General features: G+C 40.6%; 1 protein-coding gene across 2 annotated transcripts in view; it reads left to right on the top strand.

The window, feature by feature from the left end:
* The window catches only part of LOC112250232 (connector enhancer of kinase suppressor of ras 2-like), a 57,212-nt gene that overhangs the window by 13,009 nt on the left and 20,495 nt on the right, over positions 1–23,708 (top strand). For both annotated transcript variants that reach the window (XM_024420198.2, XM_024420197.2), the window contains exons 5-8: positions 49–90; positions 6,733–6,852; positions 7,100–7,159; positions 10,065–10,133. In XM_024420198.2, the coding sequence (XP_024275966.1) occupies positions 49–90; positions 6,733–6,852; positions 7,100–7,159; positions 10,065–10,133 (291 nt within the window). The remainder of the gene's footprint in view (positions 1–48; positions 91–6,732; positions 6,853–7,099; positions 7,160–10,064; positions 10,134–23,708) is intronic.

Below are 23,708 nucleotides of genomic sequence, written 5' to 3'. Positions count from 1 at the left end.
TGTTTTAAAAAAACATTAGTTCTCTAACTGGTTTTAATTGTCTTGCAGGACTGCACGGTGTATGAAACAGAAAACAAAATTCTTCATGTGGTGAGTTTTGGGTTTCCTTCTATGGGGTTTAATGCCCACAAGACCTACAAATCTTATTATCAATCATTAACTGCCACCTAATACTTAATCTTAGTTAACAGTCATAAAATAAGCAACAGTAGTCAGTAAACAGTAAAAATTATCAAACGTTTTCACAATAAGTGGCATCTGAATCATCCAACGTTATATGGGACCATGATTTAAAACACTCATGAATCTTTACACATTGTTTTTACACACACACACACACACACACACACACACACACACACACACACACACACACACACACACTACTTGAATTGGGGCACATGCCCACACTTGAACATGTGATAATACAGTCACACGCATCCTCCTCATCGACCAGGCAGGCAGCACTATGGAAGAAAAGGGTTTAGATTATTAATAAGAGTGTGTGAGTCTGCCTGTGTATTTCTCAAAAGCCGCAGTTTTAAGGCCTTTGGTTGGCAGTCTGTGTTGAATAATGCAGAACCTCCCTGCTGCTCCCGCGGGCATTCCTGCCTACAGCAATTAGACAGGGAGAGAGATGGTGAGGCAATAATAAAGGAGAAGCTAGGACAAACTATGTACAGGCCAGACGTGTTTTTGTTTGTGTGTGTGTGTGTGTGTGTGTGACAGAGAGAGAGCAAGAGAGAAAGTGAGAGAGAGCAATGGAGAGAGAGCCCAACTGGAGACTAAGGGAATAGATGGAAGGTCATGACTGTGTCACTGTAGCTACGCTGTTCACTGCCAGCAAGTTCTGGTCACTGTGCTACTTTTGGCAGTAATAGAAACCTACGTACAGTACATTTGACATGACATCTGAAGGACATGACAGTATCCAGAACTGTTCATACAGTGCTGCATAGACCAATGAGAGACCCCTTTTTCCTCAACTTGTTAAACCTGGGAAGGAGAGCCGTAGCTTGCCTTTGAAGAATGCCCTGTGTGTCTCAGATGATGAATAAACCGAAGAATCGCTCATTAAAAAACGGGTCAGATTCTCAGATAATTGCATACAGTGCTTTGTTCTTGTTTCTCTAAAAACGCAGGCAGGAGAAGAAGAAAGTGACTCCATGCTCTTGTCATCCCCAGTTGGCTCTTTGTCCTTCAAAGTGATACTGTTGAACCCCAGGAAGTGATGCACGATCCCGATGCTCACAATAGACAATGTAGCAGACAGTGTAGTAGTAATACCTTACACTGTGTAGCTTCCTTTCCAGGTAACTGCCAAAATAAAGGAAACACTTGTCGTGTCTTTACTATCATTAAATTGAAGACTTAGTTTTTATCAAAGTTTCTCTCTAATTAGTATTACGCGATCAAACTGATTAATCATGTAACTGTAATTAACTAGGAAGTCGGGGCACCAAGGAAAATATTCAGATTACAAAGTTATAATTTCCTAATATAACCTTTCAGATATTTTATATCTGATCAATTAGTCTTCGAATTAATTAATTATTGACTTTACCTCACATTAGTCTCATTCCAAACGTCGTTAATTGTTGGTTATCTGCACGAACCCAGTCTTCACTATGAGTCATCCATACATCAATTGTCTTAAATCATTTATTTACTAACAAAGTAATTCACAGAAATGCATAAACTAACAGCAGATAGTTACAAGGAAATGATAATGGAGTTTCCCTAGTGGGATAAACCGGTATCGCGGCTTGGTGGACAAAAGGGGAAGTGGGGGTCACCTGAGATGAGACACTACAAAGTTGATAATTATAACAATTGAAATACTAATCCTTTGCACATGAACGCTCACTCATTCGGGAACAATAGCAAACAATATATATATTTACGCTCAGTGTGTTGTCGGGATCTTTGTTGAAAAGTTTGTTTCTGTTGGAGAGTTTTTGTTCTCTCTCTCTCTCAGAGTGGATTGTTCAGAACGACATTCATTCATGTTGTTGTAGGATGGATATTTCGGCGGTTGTCGTTCTTCGCATTCAATGATACCGAATTCCTAGCTGCAGACTAGTAATTAATATCAAAGACTTGTTCTTATTCTGTCGGTATCGATATTCTAAGAGTTTAACCACATGGTATGGTTAAATTATTCAGCAATGGTCTGCAACCTTTGTCCTCCCGTGATTGAGAGAAACATGGTCTCCTGAGAATTTCTCAAAATTGGGGTTTTATTCGGAATTGCAGAAAAGGGGCTGTCCCAGGATGCCTGACCCTAACTGGGCTCAAAAGGGAATTGGAGTTTCCTTCATTAAACAGTCCAAAATCACATTACACAATTTTACAAACAGTATCATACTCACTCATTCATCTTATACAATAATTAGAGGTAAACCTCATATCTGAGGCTATTATATAAACAGAATCTTCACCGATCTTTTATACCTTCTCCGGAACATAAATGTTGTTCGGACCTCAAGTTCTATGAGGTGGAAGAAATTCCTTTGTTCTCTATGAAAATTCACTCTGTCGTTATACTGTGTGGCCATGAGGAGATCCTCTCCTCAGGAATTTACGACCTCTCTCTGACCACAGCAGTCTGGTTGTAGGAGCAGAGAGCGGGGGATGGTGCTCGATGTACCCAAAGAGGGCAACGTCATGACACACTTGATTAAATGAGGATTACATAGTATATTGTAAGCAGGTACTTCCACACAGGTGTGGTTCCATGTATAAAAATGCCCAGTTGCCCATTATTTTGGCTGCCATGGTTAGAAGAAGAGATCTCAGTGACTGAAAGAGGGGTCTCAACCCAGCTAGCACATAACATTCTGAGGTGATTTTTGTGTCCTATGGTTATTTTGCATATAACCTTCCCACAACTTTCTTGGAATGGTGCAGGATAGTTGCTTGGCTTTGGAACGTTCTCATCACATTTAAGGAACATGACAAGAAAACATTGTTTTCTTGGTATTTCATTACTTTAACTGAATGTTTCCTAAACGTTCAAATGTAAATGTTGGTAATGTTCTAGGAACGTTCTCCAACTGGTTTGTCATGGGGAATGTTCTCAAATAGTTCAGAGAAGGTTAAAAAAATATTCTGTGGGAATTTCAGTATTTTAGCATAATGATTTTCTACAAGTTTTCTCATGGTTCTATTTAAAGTCATGTTCTCAAATTTTTCCAAGAATGCTAATAGAAGGTCTAAGGGCTCAGGGCTGGGTTTCTACTACGCTAACATATGGAATTGTTTTAAGAAGGTCATACCAAGGATCATTTAGCTATTTGATTTAGAATGTTATTTGATGAAACATTGAATTTGGCCTTGCTGCTATTAGCCTATAGAAACACATTGAATGACATATTCATCATGTCAAAACAGATCATTTGTATTTATTTTTGGACTATGTTTTGAAGTGCCTGTCCTATGTCTGAGAGATAAGTTCAGAAAATTATTTCTATATTTTATACCCATATTTAACCCCTTTTTGGCACTAAAGTACTTTCATAATAAAAAAAATCTGGGACAGGGTTACCTTCAGATGAGTCTTGTGAGACTTGTGGGCATCCTAGAGCAAAACATGAGAGTCTAACCTTTTGATGGTGTGGTCATATTAGTGTGTAGCCCAAACTGTTCAGACACTACTGGCAGATCGGCAGTATTGGCTTCAGACGAGTCCCCTGACACTCGTAGAGCTAAATGGAAAACACCATTGTGAGAGTCTCACCTTTCTATAGAGGGGAAGACACTACAGATATTTCTGTGATAAGACCAATTTTTGCAATCTCCTGGTCTGACAAACACTGCTGCGGCTCTGCCACCTCCCACTCCAGATGCAGAAGGTCGACATTGACGCAGCATGCAACAAACAAATCTCTAGTTGAAACGGGATACATTTTAATGGGGATTTTCATTTTAATGCCGATCAATTTTAGGTTAATAGGGAACCTTTTTCTGTGGAAAATTCAGTACTTCAGCATATCATTTCCTACAGATTTTCTCATGGTTGGGGCGGCAGGTAGCCTAGTGGTTAGAGTGTTGGACCAGTAACCGAAATGTTGCAAGATTGAATCTCCAAGCTGACAAGGTAAAAATCTGTCATTCTGCCCCTAAACAAGACAGTTAACACACTGTTCCTAGCCTGTCATTGAAAATAAGAATTTGTTCTTAACTGACTTGCCTGGTTAAATTAATATATATTTTTTAAAGGCTCTATTTAAAGTAATGTTCTCAAGTTGTTCTCATAACATGAAGAAAACGTTCCATAAAAACCACAAGTAAAGTTTAGTAATGTTCTAAAAAAATAATTACATTCTGTTCTCAGCATCAATAAAACTCTTTCTATCTTATATCTTGTTAAGTGTGGTCAGTGTGGTCATGGATAGAGAACAGAAGATTATAGGTTGAAAAAGAAATGTGTTGGCATGATTAATAGCTAAGGAAATAATTTTCCATATGTCCTATCTGTGATTGGAGTTAAAAAATACAGATCAAGTCGGAAGTTTACATACACTTAGGTTGGAGTAATTAAAACTTGTTTTTCAATCACAAATTTCCTGTTAACAAATCATAGTTTTGGGAAGTCGGTTAGGACATCTACATTGTGCATGACACAAGTAATTTTTCCAACAAATATTTCACTTATAATTCAGAGTATGACAATTCCAGTGGGTCAGAAGTTTACAAACACTAAGTTGACTGTGCCTTTAAACAGCTTGGACAATTCCAGAAAATTATGTCATGGCTTTAGAAGCTTCTGATAGGCTAATTGACATCATTTGAGTCAATTGGAGGTGTACCTGTGGAAGTATTTCAAGGCCTACCTTCAAACTCAGTGCCTCTTTGCTTGACATAATTGGAAAATCAAAAGAAATCAGCTAAGACCTCAGAAAAAGAATTATAGACCTCCACAAGTCTGGTTCATCCTTGGGAGCAATTTCCAAATGCTTGAAAGTACCACGTTCATCTGTACAAACAATAGTCCGCAAGTATAAACACCATGGGACCACGCAGCCATCATACCACTCAGGAAGGAGACACGTTCTGTCTCCTAGAGATGAATGTACTTTGGTGCGAAAAGTGCAAATCAATCCCAGAGCAACAGCAAAGGATCTCGTGAAGATGCTGGAGGAAACAGGTACAAAAGTATATATATCCACAGTAAAATGAGTCCTATATCAACATAACCTGAAAGGCCACTCAACAAGGAAGAAACCACTGCTCCAAAACCGCCAAAAAACTAGACTACGGATTACAACTGCACATGGGGATAAAGATGGTACTTTTTGGAGAAATATCCTCTGGTCTGATAAAACAAAAATAGAACTGTTTGGCCATAATGACCATTGTTATGTTTGGAGGAAAAAGGGGGAGGCTTGCAAGCCTAAGAACACCATTACAACCATGAAGCACAGGGGGTGGCAGCATCATGTTGTGGAGGTACTTTGCTGCAGGATGGACTGGTGCACTTCACAAAATAGATGGCGTCATGAGGGAGGAAAATTATGTGGATATATTGAAACAACAGCTCAAGACATCAGTCAGGAAGTTAAAGCTTGGATGCAAATGGGTCTTCCAAATGGACAATGACCCCAAGCATACTTCTAAAGTTGTGGCAAAATGGCTTAAGGACAACAAAGTCAAGGTATTGGAGCGGCCATCACAAAGCCCTGACCTCAATCCTATAGAACATTTGTGGGCAAAACTGAAAAAGCGTGTGCAAGCTAGGAGGCCAAAATTCACCCAACTTATTGTGGGAAGCTTGTGGAAGGCTACTCGAAACGTTTGCCCTCAAGTTAAACAATTTAAAGGCAATGCTACCAAATACTAATTGAGTGTATGTAAACTTCTGACCCACTGGGAATGCGATGAAATAAATAAAAGCTGTTATTCTCTATTATTCTGACATTTCACATTCTTAAAATAAAGTGGTGATCCTAACTGACCTAAGACAGGGAATTTTTACTAGGATTAAATGTCAGGAATTGTGAAAAACTGAGTTTAAATGTATTTGGCTAAGGTGTATGTAAATGTCTGACTTCAACTTATTAAAACAGTGAAAGTTTTAAGGAAGTTACAAAAGTGCGTTAATTAAACCTCCCAGGAAAACTTTCAAGGAACCAGAGTAAAACGTTCGCAGAACCTCCCTGCAACCTAAAAATAAACGTTTCCAGAACAGGTGAAATTTTCACTTCTGTTTTTAGAAAGTTTAGAAAACTTTCAGTTTTACCGGTCTGGAAACGTATGGCTTCGTTCTCACAACCAATGTGAAATCAAAATGATTTCAAAGTGAAATCAAAATGAAAAATTTGTTCCCACAACTTCCGAGGTACCAAATGTGCTAGCTGGGAAAGGAGTATATGGAGTTTTAAATGTGTGTCTCAGTCACCAGATCTCAACCCAATCGAATACTTATGGGAGATTCTGGAGCGGCGCTTGAGACTGTGTTTTCCACCACCATCAACAAAACACCAAATGATAGAATTTCTTGTGCAAGAATGGTTTTGCATCCCTTCAATGGAGTTCTGCCAAGGTGCATTGAAGCCATTCTGGCGGCTCGTTGTGGCCCAGCACCCTATTAAGACACTTTATGTTGGTGTTACCTGTATCATTTAGGCATCCAAAGAATGATAGTTATTCAGCCAGTAATTCATATTACCCAGTTGTCAGTGTGAGATGCAGCATATAGAATGACCCCTTCCTGTCTTCTTCTGTCTGCAGTGTAAAACATTGTCTGGGATCTGTGACCACATCATCTCGCTGTCCTCTGATTCGCTGGTGTCCCAGTCGGCCCATCTGGAGGTGGTGCACCTGACCAATATCATGCCCAGCGAGGGCCTGGTTAGTTCTCACTCTATACTATACTATAGATGCCTTCAATCATACCTCCACAGGAGCTGAACAAGGAGTTTGTCTAAGATACTCAGTCTTTGACAGGATAGTTCTATGACAGAGAAAACAGGCTCACTTTGTTTGCTGTTGCTTACAAGTTTCATAACAAGATATTGGGAAGTGTAAGTATCATCATTATTACTACATTATTCTGCTTTTAAGTTTAATAATGTTCAGCCTTTTTCCTCTCATTTAGGGAATGTACATCAAATCTACATACGACGGCCTTCATGTCATCACTGGGACCACTGAGAACGTAAGTCTACTTTCTGGACCCTGTTACCCTGTAGTAAAACAAATGTTTTACTTTAAACATTCTCTGCTAACCATACCCACTCTTGCCACCATAACTTTAATCTCGGTTAACCCGGAACTAAAGTCTTGCGTAATTGGTCAGATGCTCGATTAAGTTCTGGGTCCATATGTGTTGAGAAGAGATCGGAACCAGCAACTCTATGGGCCAAATGTCCCCTCCCCTTCTTAAATTCAAAAGATGCTAACAGCTGCGAAATCGTGATTTGTCCAAAGCACCGGAACTAATGCTGCTCGTTATCTCATGTATCCCATTGTATCATGAAAGATCTACGGTACCATTTATGTTTACGTACTGTAGTCTGTCCATGAGAGATTACCATACCTTTGTTTTTGTCTCCTACCATTGACTTTCTTCTTTGACCCATGAGCTTCTTGTAGTGCTATAAAGATCAGCTCCTCTGGTTGGGGCTCTGGGATAACTGTTCAATTAATGCAGCAAATAGTGAACACCCTAATTAACATCTGGGTGTTTAATTGGGGGTGAAACAGAGGAGGGGTGACAGAGGCTTACAGATGGTAGTATTTCACAGAGAACCACAGCTCTTCTAACTGGCAACACTTTCAAAGCAGGACTGGGATGGGGAGGATTCTCTGTAGGAGATGGAGAGGGAATGGGTGCTGCTGTTTAATGTGATGTTTAAGTTTTACTCAGACACACACTGTGACTGATAATTTTTGTTATTTCCGAGCCCCTATGGAAGGAAAATACTGGAGATATTGTACAAAGTGTGCAGTCGTAGTACCACGGTATGAAGGGAGGTATAGAGGCAGGTGATGTCTCTGCCAAGTGATCTAACTCAAATGGTCTTTTCAATTGCTGCTAAATGGTGGCTGAGATTTATATTTTTATTTTTATTTTATTAGGATCCCCATTAGTCGACGCCAATGGCAACAGCTATTCTGACTGGGGTCTGACAAATAATGAAAAATACACTACAGACAAAATACTTTTTGCATTTTACATACATTTAAAAACATACATTTAAAAACATACATTTAAAAAAAGTAACACTCTTTAGACTGTTACTGGACATTTTGGGGGGGGAAACCTTAATTTATCTGTCTTCTAAAGCTGTGTCACCGTAGCCTCCCCTTTCAGATCAGTCTTTGCTTTAGCCAACTCCTTTGTTCTGTTCATTATTATGCCATGTACAGTGCATTCAGAAAGTTTTCAGACCCCTTGACTTTTTACACATTTTGTTAAGTTACAGCCTAATTCTAAAATTGATTAAATAGTTTTTTCTCCCTCATCAATCAACACACAATACCCAATAACCACAAAGCAAGGTTTTCAGACATAAAAAACAGAAATATCACATTTACATAAGTATTCAGACCCTTTACTCAGTACTTTGTTGAAGCACCTTTGGCAGTGATTACAGCCTCGAGTCTTCTTGGGTATGACTACAAGCTTGGCTCACCTGTATTTGGGGGGTTTCTCCCATTCTTCTCTGTAGATCCTCTCAAGCTCTGTCAGGTTGGATGAGAAGTGTTGCTACAAAGTTATTTTCAGGTCTCTCCAGAGATGTTGGATCAGGCTCAAGTCCGGGCTCTGGCTGGGCCAATCAAGGACATTCAGAGACTTGTCCCTAAGCCACCCCTGAGTTGTTTTGGATGTGTGCTTAGGATCGTTGTACTGTTGGAAGGTGAACCTTCGCCCCAGTCTGAGATCCTGAGCACTCTGGAGCAGGTTTTCATCAAGGATCTCTCTGTACTTTGCTCCGTGCATCTTTGCCTCACTCCTGACTAGTTTCCCAGTCCCTGCCGCTGAAAAACATCCCAACAGCATGATGCTGCCACCACCATGCTTCACAGTATGGATGGTGCCAGGTTTCCTCCAGAGGTGACGCTTGGCATTCAGGCCAGCGAGTTAAATCTTGGTTTTATCAGACTAGAGAATTTTGCTTCTCATGGTCTGAGAGTCTTTAGGTACCCTTTGACAAACTCCAAGCAGGGCTGTCAGGTGCCTTTTATAGAGGAGTGGCTTCCATCTGGCCACTCTACCATAAAGGCCTGATTGGTGGAGTGCTGCGGAGATGGTTGTCCTTCTGGATGGTTCTCCCATCTCCACAGAGGAACTCTATAGCTCTGTCAGAGTGACCATTGGGTTCTTGGTCACCTCCCTGACCAAGGTTCGTCTCCCCCGATTGCTCATTTAAGAATGATGGAGGCCCTGTGTTCTTGGGGACATTCAATGCTGCAGACATTTTTTGGTACCCTTCCCCAAATCTGTGCCTTGACAAAATCCTGTCTCGGAGCTCTACAGACAATTACTTTGACCTCATGGCTTGGTTTTTGCTCTGACATGCACTGTCAACTATGGAACCTTATATAGACAGGTGTGTGCCTTTACAAATCATGTCCAATTAATGGAATTTACCACAGGTGGACTCCAATCAAGTTGTAGAAATATCTCAAGGATGATCAATGGCAGGATGCACCTGAGCTCAATTTTGAGTCTCATAGCAAAGGGTCTAAATACTTATGTAAATAAGGTATTTCTGTTTTCGCTTTGTCATTATGGGGTATTCTGTGAAGATTGAGGATTACATTTAAAAAATATTAATTTTGGAATAAGGCTGTAACGTAACAAAATGTGGAAAAAGTCAAGGGGTCTGAAAACTTTCCAAAGGCACTGTATGTCATGTTTGGCATGACAATAAATTCAAAGTAGTTGGCCAAAGTGTATACTTATGTAGTAGTTAGTATATGACCTATACTGACAAACCATAGACAAAGGTCTCTGATGACAATGATCTGTCTGTTTATATTGCCATGATGGCACAGTCGATGTGTCCTAACCTCTACTTGTCTTACTTGGATACTGTCTGTCACTGTCTCTGCAGTCTCCAGCTGACCAGAGCAAGAAGATCCATGCGGGAGACGAGGTTATTCAGGTCAATCACCAAACTGTGGTGAGTCCAGACTGAGTGTTCCACTGTGGATACTGAGTACAGCACTGAGTACTGTTATGTCATTTAGTCCTACAGGATCTCTCTCAGGGTGTGTGAAATACATTCTGTTCAGTCTGGGTCAGGAAAGGTCAGCTATCATGAATGAGAAACGTCTGCTTTCCTAGACTCTATACTCCTCTAGCCCAGCCTGTCTGGGGACTAAATGCGTTGCCTTTGGAAGCCAAGTGCAAGGTGCTTATTTAGTTCTTCCTAGTACCTAATTAGTCCTCAATTAATCATTTAGTATCTGGTAGTTAGGGATTTAATGTACTTGTAAGGATACAGGGGTCTGGATAGTCATTAATTGATCATGAGCTTTTAGTTCCCAATGTAACCGAGTCGGTTCATTTAACGCACATGGGTTGGCAGCACTGGACAATCCATTTAACCTGATCTCACTTTAAACAGCAGAAAGGACAGTCAAATCACTCCTCTATATTCATTAATAGACACCTTAGTTATGGTTAATCAAATTATCTACATCAATGTTTTCTCCTCTTTAGTAGATACATCTTCCTTGTGGCTTTCTTTTGTAAAATAACTATGAATTAACTGATTTATTTTCAAACAATTGTCAACATGTAACATCACATTAAGGTGTGGGACGTTCACTGTATTACAAGGAACAATAGCATATCTATTTCACTCCAGAGAAGTAGCCACGTTGGTGCAGATGCTATCCTACAGTAGCTTCTAACTAACGTTTGCTAGCTATCAAGCTAGCCAGGTTTCCTTAGTAGCTTGTACACTGCCTACTGCTCTTGTGGCTAGGACCACGGATTGTCCCGGGAGTGTGACTGTTTGAATCCCTGCTCTTTGTTGCGGTTTCCATCTGTCCTGTGACCGGCCCGGTCTGGATCGGCCCGGTCTGTAACAGCATAGCTTACATTGCTACCATCCCGAGGGACAATCAAGGCGGAACAACACTGTTGTGGATGGAATCGCAGAATCTCCACGAGACCTGGACGGAGTCTGAGGATAAAGTGAGGGAAATGATAATTGAGAAACTGAAGATGGACCACAGCAAGATTGAAGTGGAGCACGTACACAGAAGTGGAAAACCCAGGTCAACTTCCTGATGTTCAAGAACAAGGTAGCTGTTCTGAAAAGAGCAAATAACTTGAGAGGAACGTACATCTTCCTCAATGAGGACTATCCTGAAGCTGTGCGCCAGAAGAGGAAAGAACTTATCCCAGCCATGAAACCTGCCAAAGCGCGTGGGGACATTGCTTACATCCGCTATAACAGGCTCATTGTCCACCCTCCCTCCCAAAAGCCTACAAAGGATGTGAGAGCCAAGCCTGTGGGTTCATATTTTCAATCCCACAGCACACACACCACCAACTGATTGATGGACTCCTGAATAATGTTTTTTCTTGCTTTGTTTGTTCTTTTCCATATGATGTCTATCTCTGATAAGCTATCCAGGAAAGGGCAAAGAAAATGCCCCATATTAATATATGTAGCCTTAAAAAATAAGGTTAATGAAATCAATAACTTGCTTAACATCAGATAACAACATATTAGCCATTTCTGAGACTTAGAAAATTCCTTTGATACAGCAGTATCAATACAAGGATATACCATCTATAGAAAAGACAGGAATGTTTATGGGGAGGTGTTGCTGTATATATTCAGAGCCATATCCCTGTAATGCTTAGAGAGGATCTCATGTCAAGTGTTATTGAAGTGTTGTGGTTGCAGGTTCATCTGCCTCATCTAAAGCCTATTTTTTCTAGGGTGCTGCTATAGTCCACCAAGTGCTAACAGTCAGTATCTAAATCATCTGTGTGAAATGCCTGATAGTGTATGTGATGTAAACAGAAGTCTACTTTCTTGGGGACTTGAATATTCACTGGTTTTTATCAAGTTGTTCGCTCAAGAGGAAGCGTCTCACTGCAACCAGTGCCTGTAATCTAGTTCAGGTTATTAATCAACATACCAGGTATTTACAAACACGACAGAAACAAGACCCTCTGGATGTATTGATCATGTCTTTACTAATATTGTAGAACTTTGTTCTAATGCTGTATCAGTACCCATTTGATGCAGTGATTACAATATAGGGGCTATATCCAGGAAAGCCAAGTTTCCAAAACCATGCACCAGTTGAGAACTGTTAAGGCTCCATGGGTTGATGAGGAATTGAAAAATGTATGGTTGACAGAGATGGGGCAAACGGAGTTGCTAATAAGTCTGGCTGCACATCTGACTGGCTGACTTACTGCAAATTGAGAAATGATGTGACTAAACCCATCATAAAGAAGAAGAAGAAGAAGCCAAGATGATATAAAGAGTGACAGAATAAAATAAAATAGATGGGCAGAAACTGATGATTCAACCCTGTACACGTCAGCAACCACAGCTAGTGAAATCACTGCAACCATAAACAAAGAGTTGCCATCAGTTTTAGAATGGGTGGCCAGCAATAAACTGGTTGGTCCTGAACATATCTAAAACTAAGAGGATTGTATTTAGTACAAATAATTCTATAAGTTCTATAACTCAGCTGAATCTGGGAATGAATGGTGTATCTGTTAAGCAAGTTGAGGAGACTAAATTACTTGGTGTTACCTTAGATTGTAAACTGTCATGGTCAAAACATATTGATGTAATGGTTGTAAAGATGGGGAGAGGTCTGTCCGTAATAAAGAGATGCTCTGCTTTTTTGACACTACACTCCACAAAGCAAGTCCTGCAGGCTCTAGTTTTATCTTGATTATTGTCCAGTCATATGGTCATGTGCTGCAAAGAAGGACATAGTTAAGCTGCAGCCGGCCCAGAACAGAGGGGGACAATTAGCTCTTTATTGTAATCAGAGGGCTAATACTGTATTAATACTATGTATGCCAGTCTCTTTGGCTAAGAGTTGAGGAAAGACTGACTGCGTCACTTCTTTTTTATAAGAAACATGAATGTGTTGCAAATTCCCAATTGTTTGCACAGTCATTTTACACACAGCACTGACACATACACTTACCCATCAGACACGCCAGCAGGGGTCTTTTCAAGTCCCGGGGTCCAGAACAAATTCAAGGAAACTTACAGTATTATACAGAGCCATGATTGCATGGAACACCTTTCCATCTTATATAGCATAAGTGAACAGCAAACCTGGTTTCAAAAAACAAATAAAGCAACACCTCACGGCACAATTCCTCTCCCCCATGTGACCTTCTTGTTGTGTGTATGTACTGACATGTATATGTAACTGATAGCTACACACACACACACACACACACACCCTACATGCTAATATTTTTAAATGTATGTCAATTGTAAAGTAGTTTGTCTGTAATGTATTTTTCGTTATTTGTCAGACCCCGTTAAGACTAGCTGTCGCCATTGGTGTTGGCTGATGAGGATTCTAATAACAATCGGATCAAATTCAAAGCTTTGCAGCATTCAGCATTCCTTCTATTTTTGCCAGAAGTAAATGTTTGTTTATCCTACTGTGGCTTATGCACACATGTACAGAAGCCACAGTAGCTACGTCATCCACTGATGAATCAGTGGCAGCTTTAGAGGTCACGACCTACTGTTTGTGTCACTTTGCATTGAGGTCTGTGTATGTTTCTCTTTGTCGTTACTGCAGAGGCCCTCCAGGCTATTTAAAGTCCATTAAATATGATTCTAGTGGAATTGGAGATATAGTATGAAAACAGCTGGCAGGAGATAATAAACTAACAACTAATATAAACAATGGATTGGGAGGACTGTGGCATTTTCTGTAATTTGTTTGGGTTGGTGGATGCATTAATCAGGCCACTTGGGATGTTGTCATACTGAGCAGGGGCAGTGTCCTAGCTCGGTAGGGGACCATTTCTAGTAGGCCTAACTGCACATTTGTGATATATTTTTAAAAGGTAAAGGGCACAGTACTTCCTCCTACCTTAACAAAGATACACTAATACGTTGTGGTTGCGGTAGCCTATTTTACTGTGTATGGAAAACTATTTTACTGTATGATCAGCCAATCACATAGATTATACATTTTATGACATGATGCTGTGTCCAGAAACATGAGACAGTAGTTGTGCCAATGAACTTTCATAATATTAACACACTTTTGGCAAGTCAGTAAGGACATCTACTTTGTGCATGTCATTTTTCTAACAATGGTTTAAATACAGATTATTTCACTTAAAATTCACTGTATCACAATTCCATTGGGTCAGAAGTTTACGTATGCTAAGTTGACTGTGCCTTTAACTGAATGGTCACATGCCTTGGCAAACATCCAATAGAAGCCTAGAACTGGCAAACTTGTCCTGAGGGCCAGAGGCTAGCTAGCTTATTACATGCTTTGTCCCAGCTAGCGCATACGTTTCTGAGAACCATATGTTTCTTAGAGCTTGGTTAGAACATGGTTGTCCTATGGTTATTTTTGCATACAACAACCACAACTTTCTGGGCATGGTGCAGTATTGTTGCTTGGCTTTGGAACATTCTCCAAACATTAAAGGAACTTCACGAAAAACCTTTTTTTAATGGTGTTTCGTTACTTTAAACAGAACATTTCCTAAAAGTTACAACATGATTACATTTAGTAACAATTTTGGTTTGTTCTCCAACTGGTTTGACATTGGGAATGTTCTCAAATATTTATTCTGTGGGAATTTCAGTGCTTCAGCATAATGTTTCCTAAAGGTTTCCTCATGGTTCAATTAAAAGCCATGTTTTCAAATTGTTCAGAGAACATTAAAAAAACTATCCATAAATAACGCAAGAACTTTAGTAGCGTTCAGAGAACGTTCTATGAATGTTATTTAAAACATTATACTTTCTGTTCTCAGCGTCAAACAGAACTATCTCTATCCTCTATCTTGTTAAGTGTGTTCTGGTGTGTTTTTTTTGACTCATGTCATGTCTATGCTAGTATGGCTAAAATTCGCTAGCTAGTTAACCAATAACTTTAACAATGTAATTGATAGACAATAAGTGCACATTGTGCAAATGTATTTGTTTTCAATAAACATTGGAGATTAAGTATAGTTTTAAATGTTGCTAACAATCTGAACCAAACCTGTCAGTTTTGCCCCATAGTTGCGCAAGATTCGGTTTTCTTTTAATCTCACTTTTGTCTTGTCACATTAAAAAATACATGTATTTGCATGATTAATGCTGAAGGAAAATCATTTCCATGTGTCCTACCTGTGCTTGGAGTTCAAAAAATTAAACCCAAAATAAGGTAGCAGTGTTATTAAAAGTATTATTGAAACTTTCAGTGAAAGTTTTAAGGAAGTTATACAAAAAACTCAAAATTACCTACAATGGTAATAAAACCATCCTGGAAAACTTAAAAGGAACCAGAGTAAAACTTTCGTAAAACCTCACTCCAACCTAAAAAATAAATGCTCTCAGAACAGGTGAAATGATCACTCCTGTTCTCAGAACATTTAAATAACGTTCAGTTTTACCGGTCAGAAAAACACATGGCTTCGTTCACCACAACCAATACGAAACAAAAAACACATTCCCACAACTTCTAAGGAACCAAATGTGCTAGCTGGGGTGTGATCTGCCACTGCAGGCAGTGAATGTGTTTTTTTTCTAGATGCGTCTGTATGTACAGTACCTGTCAAAAGTTTGGACATCTACATTTGAAGTGGAAGTTTACATACACTTAGGTTGGAGTCATTAAATCTCGTTTTTCAACCACTCCACAAATTTATTTTGGCTGGGGGCAGTATTGAGTAGCTTGAATGAATAAGGTGCCCAGAGTAAACTGCCTGCTACTCAGTCCCAGTTGCTAATATATGCATATTATTAGTATATTTGGATAGAAAACAATCTGAAGTTTCTAAAACTGTTTGAATGATGTATGTGAGTATAACAGAACTCATATGGCAGGCAAAAACCTGAGAAAAAATCCAACCAGGAAGTGGGAAATCTGAGGTTGATCGTTTTTCAACTCATTCCCTATTGAAGATACAGTGGGATATTGGTCATGTTGCACTTCCTACGGCTTCCACTAGATGTCAACAGTTTTTAGAACCTTGTTTGATACTTCTACTGTGAAGTGGGGGCGAATGAGAGGGGAATGAGTCAGAGGTCTGCCAGAATGCCTTGAGCTCGTGACGCTCGTTCACGTGAGAGTTAGCTTGAGTTCCATTGCATTTCTACAGACAAGGGAATTCTCCGGTTGGAACATTATTGAAGATTTATGTTAAAACATCCTAAAGATTGATTCTATACATCGTTTGACATGTTTCTACGGACTGTAACGGAACTTTTTGACTTTTCGTCTGCTCCTAGTGAATGCGCTTCGTGAGTTTGGATTTGTTTACCAAACGTGCTAAAAAGAGGAGCTATTTGGACATAAATGATGGACATTATCGAACAAAACAAACATTTATTGTGGAACTGGGATTCCTGGGTGTGCATTCTGATGAAGATCATCAAAGGTAAGTGAATACTTATAATGTTATTTCTGACTTCTGTTGACTGCACAATATGGCGGATATCTTTTTGGCTTGTTTGGGCTCTGAGCGCCGTACTCAGATTATTGCATGGTTTGCTTTTTCCGTAAAGCTTTTTTGAAATCTGACACAGCGGTTGCATTAAGGAGAAGTGTATCTAAAGTTCCATGTATAACACTTGTATTTTCATCAACATTTATGATGAGTATTTCTGTAAATTGATGTGGCTCTGTGCAAAATAACTGGATGTTTTTGGAACTACTGAATATAACGCGCCAATGTATAAAAGATTTTTTAAATATCAACTTTATCGAACAAAACATACATGTATTGTGTAACATGAAGTCCTATGAGTGTCATCTGATGAAGATCATCAAAGGTTAGTGATTCATTCTATCTCTATTTCTGATTTTTGTGACTCCTCTCTTTGGCTGGTGTGACGTCCCTCCCACTCTGTCTGCCGTATTCTCTCTTTGAGTTGGGAGGGTCGTCAGCTACATGGGAAACACCTGGGCCCGGTGTGTCCCAGGATAAATACACCACTTCCCCATTCATGGAGGAGACTCTCTCCATGCAGACACTTTTATAGATTTAGTTGTGTATCTTGGTGGTTTTTGGTTGTTTGCTTTGGCACCTTTCAACACCCTGCATTATCACATTCATGCATGCAAAACACTCACTTACACTACTGATGACTGATTACAAACACCATTGTATATTGTACTTAGATTACTTTATTTAATAAATGTATGTTTTGTTACTCCTTATCTCCACGTTGTCTCCCTTTTGTTACGGGCTTTGAGCCGGTTCGTGACACTGGAAAAATGTCTGTGTTTTTCTGTGACTTGGCTCTGACCTAACATAATCATTTGTGGTGCTTTCGCCGTAAAGCCTATTTGAAATCGGACACTGTGGTGGGATTAACAAGAAGTGTATCTTTAAAATGGTGTGAAATACCTGTGTTTGAGGAATTTTAATTATGGGATTTCGGGTTGTTTTGAATTTGGCGCCCTGCACTTTCACTGGCTGTTGTCATATCGATCCCGTTAGCGGGATCACAGCCCTAAGAAGTTTTAACAAACTATAGTTTTGGCAAGTCAGTTAGGACATCTACTTTGTGCATGACACAAGTAATTTTTTCAACAATTTTTATTACAGACAGATTACTTCACTTATAATTCACTGTATCACAATTCCAGTGGGTCAGAAGTTCACATACACTAAGTTGACTGTACCTTTAAACAGTTTGGACAATTCCAGAAAACTATGTAATGGCTTTAGAAGCTTCTGATAGGCTAATTGACATAATTTGAGTCAACTGGAGGTGTACCTGTGGATGTATTTCAAGGCCTACCTTCAAACTTATTGCCTCTTTGCTTGACATCATGGGGAAATCAAAAGAAATCAACCAAGACCTCAGAAGAAAAATTGCGGGCTTCCACAAGTCTGGTTCATCCTTGGAAGCAATTTCCAAATGCCTTAAAGTATCACGTTCATCTGTACAAACAATAGTACGCAAGTACAAACACCATGGGACCACGCAGCCGTCACACCGCTCAGGAAGGAGATGTGTTCGGTCTCCTAGAGATGAATGTACTTTGGTGCAAAAAGTGCAAATCAATCCCAGAACAACAGCAAAGGACCTTGTGAAGATGCTGGAGGAAACAGGTACAAAAGATCATACTTTTTTTTAGAAATGTCCTCTGCTTTGTGTAAACAAATATAGAACTGTTTGGCCATAATGACCATTGTTATGTTTGGAAGAGAAAGGGGGAGGCTTGCAAACCATTACAACCATGAAGCATGGGGTGGCAGCATCATGTTGTGGAGGTGCTTTGCTGCAGGAGGGACTGGTGCACTTCACAAAATAGATGGCATCATGAGGGAGGAAAATTATGTGGATATATTGAAGCAACAGCTCAAGACATCAGTCAGAAAGTTAAAGCTTAGTCGAAAATGGGTCATCCAAATGGACAATGACCCCAAGCATACTTCCAAAGTTGTGGCAAAATGGTTTAAGGACAACAAAGTCAAGGTATTGGAGCGGCCATCACAAAGCCCTGATCTCAATCCTATAGAACATTTTGTGGGCAGAACTGAAAAAGCATGTGCGAGCAAGGAGGACTACAAACATGACTCAGTTACACCAGCTCTGTCAGGAGGAATGGGCCAAAATTCAGCCAACTTATTGTGGGAAGCGTGTGGAAGGCTACCCGAAATGTTTGACCCAAGTTAAACAATTTAAAGGCAGTGCTACCAAATACTAATTGAGTGTATGTAAACTTCTGACCCGCTGGGAATGTGATGAAAGACACAAAAGCTGAAATAGATATTTCTCTCAACTATTATTCTGGCATGCCACATTCTTAAATAAAGTGGTGATCCTAACTGACTTAAAACAGGACATTTTTACTTGGATTAAATGTCAGGAATTGTGAAAAACAGATTAAATGTATTTTGGCTAAGGTGTATGTAAACATCCGACTTCAACTGTGCTTATTCAAGGGTTTTTCTTTATTTGTACATTTTGTTACATTATAGAATAATAGTGAAGACCTCAAAACTATGAAATAACACATATGGAATCATGTAACCAAAAACGTGTTTTTTATTTGAGATTCTTCAAAGTTGCCACTCTTTTCTTTGTTGACAGCTTTGCACATGCTTGACATTCTCTCAACCAGCTTCACCTGAAATGCTTTTCCAACTGTCTTGAAGGAGTTCTAACGTATGCTGAGCACTTGTTGGCTGCTTTTACAACATTTGTAAATGTTACAACATTCCAAGATGGCGTAGCAGTCAGGCGTCTTTGTCTTCGTCTGATCTTCATCTTGTCGTGTCCCGTGTATATATCTTTTTTCTTTGCATATATTTAGTATATATTTAGTATAACCAGCCTCACCCAATGTGGTATGGATCTGCTATTTTCTTTACTTTAGAACCGGAAGCCCCAACAGAAGCCAGCCAGCTAACTAGCTAGTAGTTAGCTAGGCACTGCTAGCGGTCATCAGCTAACCTTTAGCCCGGACATCTCCTGCAAGTCTGCACAGCGCGATTCATCCCAGAGCATACCAGACTCTTTTCCCCACATCTCCGGATTCCTACCGCAAGCTCTGAACCTTTTTCACCTAGATCATCACAGCTTTCTAGCTGCTATCCAAGTGGCTACTCCTGGCTAACGTATCTGTCCCGAAGTAGGTACCAATTAGCCTGGAGCTAGCCTCTGCTAGGCCCATCTCCTGGTTCGCTGAAGACGTCCATCAGCCACTCCTTGGGCTACAATAACTATTTTGCCAATTGGCCTGGACCCCTTTTACTGCTGATACAGAGCCCCGCTGATCCTTCACGACTGGTCTACCAACGTAATGCACCAAGGGGGTTTTCAACAGGCTCGTCCATTGCGACGTCCCCTGAATGCCCATCTGCTAGCCTGCTAGTTGCTGTCTAGAGCATATCGGACTGTTAGCTGAAGTGGCCCGACAGCCAATTTTCTTGGGCTACAATACATATTTTGTCAATTGGCCTGGACCCTTTTACTACACTGAGCTCTGCCGATTCATCACGACTGGTCTGCCAACATAACTGCCCGAAGGGGCTACAACTGACTCTTCCTCTTGCCTTTCTAATCGACCTGGCCCGGGTATCCTGGAAGGATATTGACCTCATTCCGTCAGTAGAGGATGTCTGGTTATTCTTTTAAAAGTGCTTTCCTCACCATCTTAAATAAGTATGCCTCATTCAAAAAATGTAGAACCAGGAACAGATATCAACCTTGGTTCACTCACGAACTGACTGCTCTTGACCAGCACAAAAACATCCTGTGGCGTACTGCATTAGCATCGAATAGCCCCCGCAATATGCAACTTTTCAGGTAAGTTAGGAACCAATATACACAGGCAGTTAGGAAAGCAAACACTAGCTTTTTCAAACATAAATTTGCATCCTGTAGCACAAATTCCAAAAGGTTCTGGGACACTAAAGTCCATGGAGAATAACAGCACCTCCTCCCAGCTGTCCATTGCACTGAGGCTAGGAAACACTGTCACCACCATTATCTATGATAATTGAACATTTCAAGAAGCATTTTTCTACGACTGGCCATGCTTTCCACCTGACTACCCCTACCCCGGTCAACAGCCCTGCACCCCCCACAGCAACTTGCCCAAGCCTCCCCATTTCTCCTTCACCCAAATCCAGATTGCCAATGTTCTGAAAGAGCTGCAAAATCTGGACCCCTACAAATCAGCCGGGCTAGACAGTCTGGACCCTCTCTTTCTAAAATTGCAATTGTTGCAACCCCTGTTCAACCTCTTTCATATCGTCTGAGATCCCCAAGGATTGGAAAGCTGCCACGGTCATTCCCCTCTTCAAAGGGGGAGACACTCGAGACCCAAACTGTTACAGACCTATATCTATCTTACCCTGCCTTTCTAAGGTCTTCGGAAGCCAAGTTAACAAACAGATCACCGACCATTTCGAATCCCACCGTACCTTCTCCGCTATGCAATCTGGTTTCTGAGCTGGTCATGGGTGCACCTCAGCCACGCTCAAGGTCCTAAACGATATCATAACCGCCATTGATAAGAGACAATACTGTGCAGCTGTATTCATCGAACTGGCCAAGGCTTTCGACTCTGTCAATCACCACATTCTTATCGGCAGACTCAACAGCCTTGGTTTCTCAAATGACTGCCTCGCCTTGTTCACCAACTACTTTTCAGACAGAGTTCAGTGTGTCAAATCGGAGGGCCTGTTGTCCGGACCTCTGGCAGTCTCTATGGAGGTGCCACAGGGTTCAATTCTTGGGCCGACTCTCTTCTCTGAATACATCAATGATGTTGCTCTTGCTGCTGGTGATTCTCTGATCCACCTCTACACAGACGACACAATTGTGTATACTTCTGGCCCTTCTGTGGACACTGTTAACTAACCTCCAGAAGAGCTTCAATGCCATACAACTCTCCTCCCGTGGCGTCCAACTGCTCTTAAATGTAAGTAAAACTAAATGCATGCTCTTCAACCGATCGCTGCCCGCCCGTCCAGCATCACTACTCTGGACAGTTCTGACTTACAATATGTGGACAACAACAAATACAGTGCCTTGCGAAAGTATTCGGCCCCCTTGAACTTTGCGACTTTTTGCCACATTTCAGGCTTCAAACATAAAGATATAAAACTGTATTTTTTTGTGAAGAATCAACAACAAATGGGACACAATCATGAAGTGGGACGACATTTATTGGATATTTCAAACTTTTTTATCAAATCAAAAACTGAAAAATTGGGCGTGCAAAATTATTCAGCCCCTTTACTTTCAGTGCAGCAAACTCTCTCCAGACGTTCAGTGAGGATCTCTGAATGATCCAATGTTGACCTAAATGACTAATGATGATAAATACAATCCACCTGTGTGTAATCAAGTCTCCATATAAATGCACCTGCACTGTGATAGTCTCAGAGGTCCGTTAAAAGCGCAGAGAGCATCATGAAGAACAAGGAACACACCAGGCAGGTCCGAGATACTGTTGTGAAGAAGTTTAAAGCCGGATTTGGATACAAAAATATTTCCCAAGCTTTAAACATCCCAAGGAGCACTGTGCAAGTGATAATATTGAAATGGAAGGAGTATCAGACCACTGCAAATCTACCAAGACCTGGCTGTCCCTCTAAACTTTCAGCTCATACAAGGAGAAGACTGATCAGAGATGCAGCCAAGAGGCTCATGATCACTCTGGATGAACTGCAGAGATCTACAGCTGAGGTGGAAGACTCTGTCCATAGGACAACAATCAGTCGTATATTGCACAAATCTGGCCTTTATGGAAGAGTGGCAAGAAGAAAGACATTTCTTAAAGATATCCATAAAAAGTGTTGTTTAAAGTTTGCCACAAGCCACCTGGGAGACACACCAAACGTGGAAGAAGGTGCTCTGGTCAGATGAAACCAAAATTGAACTTTTTGGCAACAATGCAAAATGTTATGTTTGGCGTAAAAGCAACACAGCTCATCACCCTGAACACACCATCCCCACTGTCAAACATGGTGGTGGCAGCATCATGGTTTGGGCCTGCTTTTCTTCAGCAGGGACAGGGAAGATGGTTAAAATTGATGGGAAGATGGATGGAGCCAAATACAGGACGATTCTGGAAGAAAACCTGATGGAGTCTGCAAAAGACCTGAGACTGGGACGGAGATTTGTCTTCCAACAAGACAATGATCCAAAACATAAAGCAAAATCTACAATGGAATGGTTCAAAAATAAACATATCCAGGTGTTAGAATGGCCAAGTCAAAGTCTAGACCTGAATCCAATCGAGAATCTGTGGAAAGAACTGAAAACTGCTGTTCACAAATGCTCTCCATCCAACCTCACTGAGCTCGAGCTGTTTTGCAAGGAGGAATGGGAAAAAATTTCAGTCTCTCGATGTGCAAAAACTGATAGAGACATACCCCAAGCGACTTACAGCTGTAATCGCAGCAAAAGGTGGCGCTACAAAGTATTAACTTAAGGGGGCTGAATAATTTTGCACGCCCAATTTTTCAGTTTTTGATTTGTTAAAGTTTGAAATATCCAATAAATGTCGTTCCACTTCATGATTGTGTCCCACTTGTTGTTGATTCTTAACAAAAAAATACAGTTTTATATCTTTATGTTTGAAGCCTGAAATGTGGCAAAAGGTCGCAAAGTTCAAGGGGGCCGAATACTTTCGCAAGGCACTGTACCTAGGTTTCTGGTTAGATTGTAAACTCTCCTTCCAGACTCACATTAAGCATCTCCAATCCAAAATTAAATCTAGAATCGGCTTCCTATTTCGCAACAAAGCATCCGTCACCCATGCTGCCAAACATACCCTCGTAAAAGTGACTATCCTACCGATCCTTGACTTTGGCGATGTCATTAACAAAATAGCCTCCAACACACTACTCAGCAAATTGGTTGCAGTCTATCACAGTGCCATCCGTTTTGTCACCAAAGCCCCATATACTACCAACCACTGCGACCTGTATGCTCTCGTTGGCTGGCCCTCGCTTCATATTCATCGCCAAACCCACTGGCTCCAGTTCATCTATATGTCTTTGCTTGGTAAAGCCCCGCCTTATGTCAGCTCACTGG

Source organism: Oncorhynchus tshawytscha, linkage group LG30 (genome assembly GCF_018296145.1).
Source record: "Oncorhynchus tshawytscha isolate Ot180627B linkage group LG30, Otsh_v2.0, whole genome shotgun sequence".
NCBI lineage: Eukaryota > Metazoa > Chordata > Actinopteri > Salmoniformes > Salmonidae > Oncorhynchus > Oncorhynchus tshawytscha.
The sequence above is the reverse complement of the archived record's forward strand: the minus strand, read 5'-3'. Positions and strand labels throughout refer to the sequence as shown.